Source organism: Charadrius vociferus, unplaced genomic scaffold (assembly GCF_000708025.1).
Source record: "Charadrius vociferus isolate BGI_N301 unplaced genomic scaffold, ASM70802v2 scaffold32, whole genome shotgun sequence".
Classification (NCBI taxonomy): Eukaryota; Metazoa; Chordata; class Aves; order Charadriiformes; family Charadriidae; genus Charadrius; species Charadrius vociferus.
Genome location: NW_009647856.1, coordinates 12,987,965 through 13,001,410, shown reverse-complemented (window position 1 = coordinate 13,001,410; position 13,446 = coordinate 12,987,965). Strand labels below are relative to the sequence as shown.

Sequence of the window (13,446 nt, the reverse complement as noted above, 5' to 3'; positions counted from 1 at the left end):
GCTGAGGGACTTGGGCCTCTTTAGTCTAGAGAAAAGAAGATTGAGGGGGGATCTTATTAACACAAATACTTGAAGGGAGGGTGCCAGGGGGATGGGAACAGTCTTTTTTCAGTGGTGCCCAGTGATAGGACGAGGGGTAATGGGCATAAACTTGAACGTAGGAAGTTCCATCTTAACATGAGAAGGAACTTCTTTACTTTGAGGGTAGTGGAGCACTGGAACAGGCTGCCCAGAGAGGTGGGGGAATCTCCCACTCTGGAGACATTCAAAACCCGCCTGGACGCTGTCCTGTGCAACCCCTGTTGTAGGTGCCCCTGCTCTGGTGGGGGGTGGGACTAGATGATCTCCAGAGGTCCCTTCCAACCCTGACCATTCTGTGATTCTGTGATATTGGCCACGTCTCTGCAAAACCCACTTTGGAGGCAACTCCTGATCCCACAGCCCTTCCGGACACGAGCAGGATGGTCAACACTCACTGGTCAACGCTCTTCGCTATGGAGGCCATGATGAAGAGAACAGCTTCCGTCACCTCCCAGGGTGGATTCCCGTCCTTCAGAGTCGCGTAAAGCTGCAAAAAAGAGAATCAGTCGCAAAAGGAGCTCCGAACAGAGCTCGGGGCCACGCGGTCACGAACCCCCTCCCGCTGCGAGATCACCACTCCGCTCCTCACCTCCTCCGACACCTGAAACACCCGGCGTGGACCCGCAGGAACCCCCACGTTCCACAGACCACCCCGCTGTTTTTTTGGGGGCCAGAATACCATTCCCCAAAGCGTGAGACCTTCGGCTTCTCCCCAAACAGTCCCCACCACTGACGAGCCACGGTCGCCGCCTCTTGCAGGAGGAGACGACGCTTGTGACCTCCTCCCCACCCCAAAGGTCATCGGGGCTTGGCCACCTCCCACACAGCGATGGATGCGGGTCTTCCCGGGGAAACCCACCTGAGCGAAACACTCCACCGATCCCACCAGGAAGATGAGGTCTTTCACCAGGTCCGAGACCCGCATGCGGAACTCCCCAAAGTCGTCCGTCTCTTCTGGGACGCCCTCCTAACGGAGATTGGGGAGAGCAAAAGGGTGAGAAATCCAGATTCCCGTTCACCCGCAGCCAGGAGAAGACACGGGATTCCGTTTGAGAGGAGAGATCTATCCTTCCTGCCCTCCTCTCCCCAGATGAGGCCACCAAAGGGGATTCGGAGGAGAACTGCGGACGGAGAAAACGCTAACGGCCTGGATGCACGCTGCGTGCTCCTGCTCTGACACGCAGAAGAAGGGATGGAGATGAAGGGGATGAGGAGCACAGGTGGAGATGGAAGAAGGATGAAGTGTCCCAGCCTTCGAGGAGGAGGAGGAGGAGCAGGAGGAGGAATCATGGAATCATAGAATGATTTAGGTTGGAAGGGACCTTGAAGATCATCCAGTTCCAACCCCCCTGCCATGGGCAGGGACACCTCCCCCCAGCCCAGGTTGCTCCGAGCCCCGTCCAACCTGGCCTTGAACACCTCCAGGGATGGGGCAGCCACAGCTTCTCGGGGCAACCTGTGTCAGTGCCCAAAGGAGGAGGGAGGAAGGAGGAGGGAGGAGGAGGAAGGAAAGGGAGGAGGAGGAAGGAAGGGGAGGAGGAGGAAGGAAAGGGAGGAGGAGGAAGGAAGGGGAGGAGGAGGAAGGAAGGGGAGGAGGAGGAAGGAAGGGGGAAGGAGGGAAAAAGGGAAAAAAGGAGGGGGGAGGAAGGAAGGGAGGGAAGAAGGGAGGGAGGAATGGAGGGAAGAAAGGAGGGAGGAATGGAGGGACGGAGGAAGGAAGGAGGGAGGAAGGAAGGAGGGAAAAAGGGAAAAAAGGAGGGGGGAGGAAGGAAGGGAGGGAAGAAGGGAGGGAGGAATGGAGGGAAGAAAGGAGGGAGGAATGGAGGGACGGAGGAAGGAAGGAGGGAGGAAGGAAGGAGGGAAAAAGGGAAAAAAGGAGGGGGGAGGAAGGAAGGGAGGGAAGAAGGGAGGGAGGAATGGAGGGAAGAAGGGAGGGAGGAATGGAGGGAGGGAGGAAGGAAGGAGGGAGGAAGGAAGGAGGGAGGAAGGAAGGAGGGAGGAAGGAGGAGGGAGGAAGGAGGAGAAGGAGAACCGCCTGGGGTGGGGGGCGGTGGGAGAGGGTCATCCCGCAGCCACGAGAGGCCAGAAAGCTCTGTTAGAACAAGAGCCGACTTAACGACAATTACAGCCATTCTAATTGCTCTCAGTCCTCTCTCCGCAATTCCTGCAACTGCCAAACCATTTCCCGTAGAGCCCTCGGAGCTCCGGAGAGCGACCAGCGGGGAGGACGGACGCATCCTACCGCCCCCGAGGACCCATCCTACCTCCGGAGGAAAGAAAGCGAACGCGGTCCTTACGTGGTCCGAGTCAAGCTGGCAGTGTCTGGCCAGAGCGTGGAGAAGGCGCTGGATGTAGGCTTTGAAGATGCTGTGGATGACGGCATCGTCTGTCTTGTAGAGGTGCTCCCCCAGTCTGTACCAGAAGTTAAATGAAATTTCTACCACCTGGTTAGAAAGAGAAATTCAGCGCCTTGTTAGCAACACAGCAGTGATTTGATTTTATTTTAGTTTAGTTTTTTGCTCCACTCTGCTGGTGCTGCCGATGGAGAAACCTTCTCCGGGGGTGGCCACGGCGAGCGTGGTGGGGTAGCAGAGGTTTCCCTCGGCGCTGCTTCACCGTGCGATGATGAAACGTGGACCGACTCCCTCCAGCTTCACCGATCTCCGCTGGCTCGTCACTTAATAAGGGATTTGAAACCCGCTGAGCTGAGCTGCAAACCCGTCACCGGCCCTCGGACGTGAAGCCCCTTCTCCGCCAAAAACCAACGTTAAAGCCCGAAGAACCGTCTCTTGCTTCAAAAGCTTCGGCGCCTCGTTTCGCACCAGTCAAACCTGCCGGACGTTGCGCTTCTTCTACCTCCCTCACCGCCACCCGGTTCCTGCTCTGCCCTCGCTCACGCAGCGGGAGGTGTTGAATTCCCGGCTCGTCCCAACCAGCCCCCAGGGGCGTTTCGCTGCTTGTGGGTAACGCTGCCATCACCAGAGCCCCGTCGGTGGAAGAGTTTGTCCAACTGGACATCCCCACCGCCTCTGCTCGGCAATTAAGTGGTCTAACCATCCCAGCGGTCACCTCGGGGCGCACGCAGAGCTAACGGTGCGAGGGGACGGCAACCCCCGAGAGGAGCAAGAAAGGAGATGTTGCTCCAAAGGCTACGGCCTCTTTATAATCAGTTATCGCAGAAGAAAAACGAGTGCGGATTTTTTTTCGGGGGAGCAGCTGCGGAGTTTCCCTTCCTCCTAAGCATCGCTGGCACAGGACACGGTCGACGCTCAAGGGAGACGGAGCTCCACGGACCTGGAAAGGGGACTAAAGGAGTCACCGAGTCCCACGCGAGCGGCGCGGAGACCTGACGAAGCACAACTGCTCCACAATTTCCACGGCCAACAAGCTGCACCGCAGCAGCCGCCCCGTTCCTCAGCTAACTCGCACGCCCGTTCTTGGGGTTGAGGTACTTTCCAGCTCTGAAAGCTTTTGGAAAACCCACTCCTGGAGAACGTGGTAGCTCATTCCACGGTTTGGGTTGGAAGAGACCTTGAAGATCATTGAGATCCACCCCTTGCCCTGGGCTGGGACACCTCCCACCAGCCCAGGTTGCTCCAAGCCCCATCCAACCTGGCCTTGAACACCTCCAGGGATGGGGCAGCCACGGCTTCTCCGGTTAACAACCACCGGGGCACGAATAAACGGGGGGTTGAAAAGGAGACGGCATCTTAAACGCGGTGTTGTGTACTTCAGGCAGGACGGTCGGGGAGCTTTGATGCAAAACAGCGTTTCGCTTACTCGGAGGGTGAAGTCACCGAATCCCAGACTGGTGGGGGCTGGAAGGGCCCTCTGGAGATCATCCAGTCCCACCCCCTGCCAGAGCAGGGGCACCTCCAGCAGTTGCACAGGACGGCGTCCAGGCGGGTTTGGAATGGCTCCAGAGGGGGAGACTCCCCCACCTCTCTGGGCAGCCTGTGCCACTGCTCTGCCGCCCTCACAGCAGAGAAGGCCCTCCTCAGGTGGAGATGGAACTGCCTATGGTCACGTTTGTGCCCGTTCCCTCTTGTCCTGTCACTGGGCACCACTGGAAACAGACTGTTCCCATCCCCCGGCACCTCCCTTGAAGGATTTATCAGCTTTGATGAGATCCCCCTCAGTCTTCTCTTCTCCAGACTCAACAGCCCCAAGTCCCTCAGCCTTTCCTCATCAGAGAGATGCTCCACTCCCCTCATCATCTTTGTAGCTCTTTGCTGGACCCTCTCCAGCAGTTCCCTGTCCTTCTCGACCCGGGGAGCCCCAAACTGGACACAGCGCTCCAGATGTGGCCTCACCGGGGCAGAGCAGAGGGGGAGGATGACCTCCCTCCACCCGCTGGCCACGAGTCACCGTGAGCGACGCCGCAAAGCTCAACTCAAGTTGAAGACGCGGCGGCAAAGACAATAACGGGAGGAGTTGGGAGCTGCCCTGGCAGCCCCACGCGCTCAGCAGAGGGAAGCCAACGCAGATCTCCCCATCCCCAAGGCAGAGCGGGCGCCCCAAGGTCAGCAGCTCGGGGAGAACCAACACCTCCCAACCACGTGGTGATCCCAGAGAAAGGGTTTGTTTGGTTTTTTTTTTCCCCTCCACTGCCTCATCTCTGGAGGAGGGAGATTCGACACCCGGGGCGAGGAAGGGGAAAGGCGGGCAGAGCTCACTCACCTCGTACTGCGGGTGACCCGCACATATCAGCAGCAGCTCCAGCGTCCGCAGGTCGCCCAGCCCTTGGCCCGGCGTACAAACGATTTTATCTAGGAACGTCTCGCACAGCTCGGTGAAAACACGGCAATAATTGAGCACCCTGGTGAGGGAGGGGGGAAAAAAAAAAAAAAAAAGGGCAGGAGTCAGAAAGATCCTCCGGGAGGGGATCGGGGACACCAACACGGGGGAGACGTGGTGCGAGCAGGTTAACGTTCCCCAGAGCCTCATCTCACACCAAGAAACACCAACTTCTGCTCGAGCTTTGGTTGGGAAACAACGTAAATAGGGGAACTTGGCTTCGTTCCCAAGCCGGTGAAAACGCCTCCTTGCCAATAAGCAAAGTTGACGGCGTCTTTCCTATTTACCCGCAGCCGGCGAGAAAACTTCTCCCAACTTCTCCTCGACGAGGCACGGGACCGTCGGCTACAACACAGCTCCGAGTCTAACTCGGCGCCCCGAAGGTGCCACTTTCGGGGGGAGACAAACACACGACCCCGCTGTAAAAATAAACCCGGGATGTCCCGTTGCCTACGCCGAGGGGCGGACAGGACAGCGCTGGGTCAAAACACGGCTGCTCCAAAGACAAAAAAAAAAAAAGAATTTATCGAGTTGAATCGTGAGTTTTCCTCTGCTTTACGGCTGCGGGAGAAGAGAGAGGAGCACACGGCCCGGAGCCACGGAACCACAACAGCTCCTCGCCAATAAAACGACCTCAAATCGGGGATTTTGGAACAGGTTGCCCAGAGAGGTTGTTGAGGCCCCATCCCTGGAGGTGTTCAAGGCCAGGCTGGAGGTGGCCTTGGGCAACCTGGGCTGGTGGGAGGTGTCCCTGCCCATGGCAGGGGGGTTGGAACTCGATGATCTTCAAGGTCTTTTCCAACCTAAACCATTCTATGATTCCGTGATTTGAGAGGGGAGAGATCCAGGAGAAGCCAATCCGTCCTCTGCTTTGCCTTTATTATTCCTAAATATATATCTCAGAGAGTCGCAGAAGGAAGAAGTGCTACGGCAGAGCCGGTCTTACCGCACGGAGAGGGTGTTATAACACACCTCTACGTGCCTGACAGCCGAAAACTAATTTTATCAGTGTTAAACAGAAGGATAAAGAGCTATACTATCGTTCTCGATTCCAAAAGGGTTGACTTTGAGGAGCAACTACTCGTTTCACTCGTGGAAATCTCGTTTCGCGTGGAATTTCCTGAAGTCGAAGGCGCCCCACGCTACCCGGGCTTCGCACCCCGCGCTGAAACGAGGGGAGGGGGAAGATGCTCGTTGGGTTCTTGAGCCAAATTCACCGGAAAAGCCCCCCGTAGGGAGCCAAGGGGGCTGCGAGGAGGAAGGCTGAGAAGCAGACAGACAGGCGGGGAAGGGGAGATGAGCAGACATCAAGCGCGAATGGCCAGAAGCCGAAGCAGTGCCAGACCTCGCCAAGGACAGCCACGCGAACCGCTGAGGGGTTTCTCAGCTGTAACAAACAGTCGGACGGAATCGCTGCGCCCTCGAGACACCGGCGCCAATTAAAAGATGTGCGGCACCGCTCAAACGATGCGAATACGCCTCCGCTTTCTATACCGGGGCTGAACAGGAGGGGCGAGGAGGATGCTCGGATCTGCTTTACCTCTGGGGTGGAAGGAGAAAGGAACCGGCTATCTGCCATCCCAGGAGCCCAAAATCGGCCACCCGGACATCTGTCCTACAGCTTCACGGCTGGTCTTGGGGGTCTCCATCGCTGGCAACACCTCGCAGAGCCCCAAAACGCGCTCGCATACGGCAACGGGGACAGAGGTTCCGGCAAACACGGGGCAGTCAATCTGCCCTCAGCAGCACGAGCAAGTTGCCCCGTAACTTTCCAAATACACGGAATTTGGAGGGAAAGGGGCTAAAGGCAACAGGGGTTCACCAAAAATAAACCGGACCCATCGAATTCTTCTCAGCGACGTTTTAAAAAGGGGAGAAATGGGGCCGAGCGGATGGCGGTGCCACGCGGCAGCTGGTTAAACTGGATAAAGGGCGGCTGAGGGAAGGGGCGAAGAGTTGGGGCAAAGAGTTGGGTTGGGGCAAAGAGTTGGGTTGGGGCAAAGAGTTGGGTTGGGGCAAAGAGTTGGGGCAGAGTTGAGTTGGGGCAAAGAGTTGGGTTGGGGCAGAGTTGAGTTGGGGCAAAGAGTTGGGTTGGGGCAGAGTTGAGTTGGGGCAAAGAGTTGGGTTGGGGCAGAGTTGAGTTGGGGCAAAGAGTTGAGTTGGGGCAAAGAGTTGAGTTGGGGCAAAGAGTTGAGTTGGGGCAAAGAGTTGAGTTGGGGCAAAGAGTTGAGTTGGGGCAAAGAGTTGAGTTGGGGCAAAGAGTTGAGTTGGGGCAAAGAGTTGAGTTGGGGCAAAGAGTTGAGTTGGGGCAAAGAGTTGAGTTGGGGCAAAGAGTTGAGTTGGGGCAAAGAGTTGAGTTGGGGCAAAGAGTTGAGTTGGGGCAAAGAGTTGAGTTGGGGCAAAGAGTTGAGTTGGGGCAAAGAGTTGAGTTGGGGCAAAGAGTTGAGTTGGGGCAAAGAGTTGAGTTGGGGCAAAGAGTTGAGTTGGGGCAAAGAGTTGAGTTGGGGCAAAGAGTTGAGTTGGGGCAAAGAGTTGAGTTGGGGCAAAGAGTTGAGTTGGGGCAAAGAGTTGAGTTGGGGCAAAGAGTTGAGTTGGGGCAAAGAGTTGAGTTGGGGCAAAGAGTTGAGTTGGGGCAAAGAGTTGAGTTGGGGCAAAGAGTTGAGTTGGGGCAAAGAGTTGAGTTGGGGCAAAGAGTTGAGTTGGGGCAAAGCGTTGGCTGGTGGGGCGGTGAGCAGGTGGCACTGAAGATGAAATATGGCTTTGGCGCTAGGGAGCTTCCAGATCAATCTCCCGACTGATTTCGTCTACGTTCGTTAGTGACGGCCCCATGAAAAAAGGAAGAAGGAGCACCGCTGGTGCCCACTGGTGCGGCTAGGACGCAGGATGCGGGCAGAAGAAGAGGGAAAACCATCTGAATTGGAGCGGGAGAAGTTGTCCACCTCGGACAACTTAAAGAGACCTAACTGAAAACTAAAATTAATGAAAAGAAAATCGGTTCTGTTTTACCTCAAACCAGGAGAACGACCCAAACGCCGCCGCCGCGAGTCGACGAGGGAGGCAGGAGGCTCCAGGGCGGGCGCGCTGCCGCTACGGAGGGATGCCACGACGCCAACGCACGGGAGTGACATCCCTCCTGGAGCTGCACGTACCTCTGGGGCGCTCGTGCTCAAGGACGCTCAATGAAGAGTGGGGGCCCCACAGATCGCCCAGCGAGAAGAAAGCCGAAGCAGAGCTGAAAGAGCTCCGGCTTCTTTCCACAAACTCGAGGCTGGCTGCTTCCTACCTACAGCTGCACTCGGGAATCACAGAATGGTTTAGGTTGGAAGGGACCTTGAAGATCATTCAGTCCACCCCTTGCCCTGGGCAGGGACACCTCCCACCAGCCCAGGTTGCTCCAAGCCCCGTCCAACCTGGCCTTGAACACCTCCAGGGATGGGGCAGCCACAGCTTCTCGGGGCAACCTGCCCCAGGGGATCACCACCCTCAGAGATGAAATTTCTTCCTAATATCTAATTGAAATCTCCTCTCTTCCAGTGCCACACCGTTCCCCCTCGTCCCACGGCTCCCCTCCCTGATGCAGAGTCCCTCCCCAGCTCTCCTGGAGCCCCTTTAGGCACTGGAAGGGGCTCTGAGGTCTCCCCGGAGCCTTCTCTTCTCCAGGCTGAGCCCCCTCAACTCTCCCAGCCTGTCCTCCCAGTAGGAGTAACACCAGCGGGGGAGCCGTGCGAGTTAAGACAATGTTGGCAGAAGAGAACAGGCACAAACTGGCCTAGAACCAGCTGAGGGTTGCTCAGAGGGTTCACAGCAGCAATGTTTCATAGCAGCCGACGTGGGTGAAGCATTGGTTTCAACATCCTTGACCAAGGTATGAAGCTTACGCTTTCTTTAAGTCAAGAACGACCCAGCCGGCACATCCACTCCGCTTTCCACGGGGAAGCGCCGAGCCAGGTGTAGACACAGAGTCACGGAATTGTCTAGGTTGGAAGGGACCTTTAACATCCAGTCCAACCATTAACCCAGCACTGCCCATCCCACCACTAAACCATGTCCCTCAGCTCAACGTCTGCACGGCTTTTAAACATCTCCAGGGATGGTGATTCCACCACTGCCCCGGGCAGCCTGTTCCAGTGCTGGACAACCCTTTGGGTGAAGACATTTTCCCTAATCTCCATCCTAAACCTCCCCTGGTGCAACTTGAGGCTGTTCCCTCTTGTCCCATCGCCTGTTCCTTGGGAGCAGAGACCGCCCCCCCCCGGCTACCCCATCCTTTCAAGGAGCTGTAGAGAGCGAGAAGGTCTCCCCTCAGCCTCCTCTTCTCCAGGCTGAACACCCCCAGGTCCCTCAGCCACTCCTCGTAAGTTCTTCAGACCCTTCTCCTTGTGCTGCAGACCCCCCACCAGCTCCGTTGCCCTTCTCTGGATACGCTCCAGCACCACCCGTAGAGAGGAGGCAGCGGGAGCCCCAGGTCGCTTCTAAACTCCGTTTTAAGGCTGGCCAACGCATCAGCTGCACCTCAGGACACTTCTCTTGCGCTTCAGCCGTTGCAAGGAAGACCGGGCATCGCAGCAAGCCCAGCCTGGTGAACCCCACCCTCTGCCAAAGCCTGAGCCGGGCACGAATCGTCGCACCACGGGCGAGGAAACCGTTTGCTCGCTCGTCTTCGTTCAACAAATTTGCATAAGAGACTTCAGAGTGCGGCCGGAGAACCCCGCGGATTCCAAAAATAACCGTAGAGGGGACAGCGTGACAGTTAATTACTGCACGTCGCCTTCCTCCGCGGGCGCAGCGGCGGCCGCAAGCTCCACTTACTTGTCTAGGTCCTCGCGCGCTACAGCCATGTGGTAGGCACTCTCCAGGGTGAGGACGCCTTGGAAGAGCTGCAAGGCCAAAGGAAGGTTGGTCTCCACGTTCTCGATGGCGTAGAGGGCTGAGCACACGCAGTCTGAAGCGGCTTCGTGGAGGTTTGAAGACGTCTTGTCTTGTTGCTGCAAGGAACAAGAAGGGGAAGAACCCGGCAGTTATATATGAAACGAGACGGTGATAGAAAAAGTAGGATTTTGTCACTCCTGAGATATTTTGTAGAGTTTCTACAACGCCACAGCCCACACCGACCCCCTCCTTCCTATCAGCTCTGCAAAGCCTGTGCTGCTCTACCACCGCGGACACCTGAGGTCAAAGCTGACCCTCCCCTGTGGGACCCCACCAAAGTCTTCCTTGGGAGAGGCCACCGCAGGAGGGGAAAACTGCCGACCGAAAACCACGGCGGATCGGAAGGAACTAAACCAGGCTGGAGGTGGCCTTGGGCAACCTGGGCTGGTGGGAGGTGTCCCTGCCCATGGCAGGGGGGTTGGAACTGGATGATCTTCAAGGTCCTTTCCAACCTAAACCATTCTACGATTCTACGAAACCGTTGCGCTGCTCGTTAGCCCGGCTGGGTCACGGCATGGTAGAATATCCCGGGTTGGAAGGGAGCCCTCGGGGAGGGAGGAGATGAGGTTTCTCGCGAGCGCATGCGAAATATTTATCCCGGCGACGGTCTGGGGGCGAACAAGGGGATTTCAGGTCCACCCGGTGGATGTGTATAGGGTTTGCGCGATGCTGATTTAACAGACGCTTTAACGGCCCCTGGAGAAGGAGAAGGAGAAGGAGAAGGAGAAGGAGAAGGAGAAGGAGAAGGAGAAGGAGAAGGAGAAGGAGAAGGAGAAGGAGAAGGAGAAGGAGAAGGAGAAGGAGAAGGAGAAGGAGAAGGAGAAGGAGAAGGAGAAGGAGAAGGAGAAGGAGAAGGAGAAGGAGAAGGAGAAGGAGAAGGAGAAGGAGAAGGAGAAGGAGAAGGAGAAGGAGAAGGAGAAGGAGAAGGAGAAGGAGAAGGAGAAGGAGAAGGAGAAGGAGAAGGAGAAGGAGAAGGAGAAGGAGAAGGAGAAGGAGAAGGAGAAGGAGAAGGAGAAGGAGAAGGAGAAGGAGAAGGAGAAGGAGAAGGAGAAGGAGAAGGAGAAGGAGAAGGAGAAGGAGAAGGAGAAGGAGAAGGAGAAGGAGAAGGAGAAGGAGAAGGAGAAGGAGAAGGAGAAGGAGAAGGAGAAGGAGAAGGAGAAGGAGAAGGAGAAGGAGAAGGAGAAGGAGAAGGAGAAGGAGAAGGAGAAGGAGAAGGAGAAGGAGAAGGAGAAGGAGAAGGAGAAGGAGAAGGAGAAGGAGAAGGAGAAGGAGAAGGAGAAGGAGAAGGAGAAGGAGAAGGAGAAGGAGAAGGAGAAGGAGAAGGAGAAGGAGAAGGAGAAGGAGAAGGAGAAGGAGAAGGAGAAGGAGAAGGAGAAGGAGAAGGAGAAGGAGAAGGAGAAGGAGAAGGAGAAGGAGAAGGAGAAGGAGAAGGAGAAGGAGAAGGAGAAGGAGAAGGAGAAGGAGAAGGAGAAGGAGAAGGAGAAGGAGAAGGAGAAGGAGAAGGAGAAGGAGAAGGAGAAGGAGAAGGAGAAGGAGAAGGAGAAGGAGAAGGAGAGAGGAGGAGGAGGAGGAGAGAGGAGGAGGAGGAGGAGGAGGAGAGAGCCAAAGGCAAAACAAAGGAGCCACCACTCCGCGTGCGTCCTTTCACAGGAGAACCCCAACGCCTCTGGCAAACAATCCACAGGGTCCCAACCTGAAGGTGGAAGGAGGGAGGGGAGAATTCGCCCCATTTAAAAAGTGCCGTGAACACATCAAAATGGTTACGGAGACAAACGCATGTCCCGGAGGAGGAGAAGGGTTTCACCGCAGCATCGCTCGGGAGATGGGGGCCCCGCGGGGGCGGGGGAGATGCTCTGCTCCTTCTCCCACTGAATGGCAGCCTCCCATCCCTCGTTAATTAAATCGGCACCACGGAACGGATGCAAATGAGGGATCCCGTCTAACAACGGGAGGAGGAACAGACAATTCCCGCCCTGGATCGTGGGTCCGTGGCAGAAACCTGCGGGAATTCCCTCCTTTCTGTTCCTGCAGTTCGGTGCCCTCCGTGCCGCAGCCACGCAGGATTCTCCCGACCTTCCCCCATTCCTCTTATCGACCTCTCCAGCTCTCCCACATTCGGGGAAAAAAAACAAAAAAAACAAAAAAAAACACCCCAAAAAAACATCTTCAGCAATTAATTTCCCAAGGGGAAAACGCCAGAAAAGGAATAAAATATTATTTTCTGGAAAATCTGGAAAGAAAACCAAACAAAAAAAAAAAAACACCAACTTATTTTAACATTAAGCAAATGCAGTTTCTTCACCAGTGGGCAACTTTTACAGCCAAAACTGACCGATTCGTAAACCCGCGAGGACGCCAAGCTTAACTCCCAACAATGCACTGAGCAAATCTATTTTGCCCGGAACCCCATAAAACGATTGGGCTCCGAGCAAGGACCGAAAACGACGTGTTTCAGACCAAAACCATCTCTCTCTCCATACCTACGTACGCTCAAAAGCGGCAGCAGCGGCAACCCACCGTCACGGCCAGAAACGGTCGTTTCACCGGCGTTAAATCTCTTATTGTGCTCTGAACGTTTTGCCGCCGCCGCAGAAGAAAGAGAAGACGGCTCCTGCGCGAGCTAGACAAGGAATCCGCTTAATAGAGCTCCAAAAAACGACGATTAGTAGGGCAGGAATAAGGAGAACAGATATAAATAGGAGATTAAACAGTCTTTGAACTTTTTTCTGGGTGTTGGCGGGCGTCGTAGCGGGTTTAGGGAGGTGGAAGGATGAGAAACGGCAGCGTGGCAGGAAGGTCCCCGCGGCAGCCCCGACACGGCGACCGCCGCTCTGCCCCGGCCAGTCCCGCAGGAACAACCCCATTCCCGGTGAAACCAGCCCCGGGCAGCGGCTCGGGAGAGATTTTGGGAGTCTTTCCTGTCTGCCCACGCGCAGGGAACGGTGCTCACCCCTGAGCACGCCTTCTCTGGGTCGAAACAGGAGATGGGCAGGAAAAAAAAATAACCCCGAAGGAGCTGCGGAATCTCTTTCCTCCACACAAATAACAAAAAAAAAAGAAAAGAGAACGTGTGTGGGTTTTCCCTTATTTTTGAAAACGCCGTCGGTACTTTCCGCCCATCAGTTTTGTCCCCACAACGCAAATCCTGAACTGAGGATGGAGCGGACGGGAGGAAGAAACCCTCAAGCGCGCTTCGGGAGAGATCAGCCAACATCAGGCGTTACTGATGCGCCGTCTTCACGGCTTCGCGGAGCTCGCGAGGGGCAGAGGAGCTCGCTGCGGCAGCCTGGAGAGGTCCCTCAAGGCTGGACCACCGGTCCTACAAGAATGTTCCTCAGGAATTTATGCATCAACGACCGGGATGAAGGGATGGAGCGTACCATCAGCAAGTGTGCTGGTGACACAAAACTGGGAGGAGTGGCTGACACGCTGGAAGGTTGTGCCACTGTTCAGCGTGACCTGGACAGGCTGGAGAGTTGGGTGGAGAGGAACCTCATGAAGTTCAACAAGGGCAAGTGTGGGGTACTACATCTCGGGAGGAATAACCCCATGCACCAGTACAGGTTGGGGGTGACCTCCTGGAGAGCAGCTCTGTGGAAAGGGACCTGGGAGTCCTGGTGGACAACAGGATGCCCACGA

The 13,446-nt window shown here is 56.1% G+C and overlaps 1 protein-coding gene across 1 annotated transcript in view; it reads right to left on the bottom strand.

Moving 5' to 3' along the window:
* TNPO3 (transportin 3) overlaps positions 1-13,446 on the bottom strand; it is a 33,543-nt gene that overhangs the window by 11,789 nt on the left and 8,308 nt on the right. The window contains exons 7-11 of the mRNA XM_009883038.1: positions 9,688-9,863; positions 4,762-4,900; positions 2,379-2,525; positions 941-1,048; positions 477-568 (exon numbers count right to left, since the gene is read on the bottom strand). Of these exons, the coding sequence (XP_009881340.1) occupies positions 477-568; positions 941-1,048; positions 2,379-2,525; positions 4,762-4,900; positions 9,688-9,863 (662 nt within the window). The remainder of the gene's footprint in view (positions 1-476; positions 569-940; positions 1,049-2,378; positions 2,526-4,761; positions 4,901-9,687; positions 9,864-13,446) is intronic.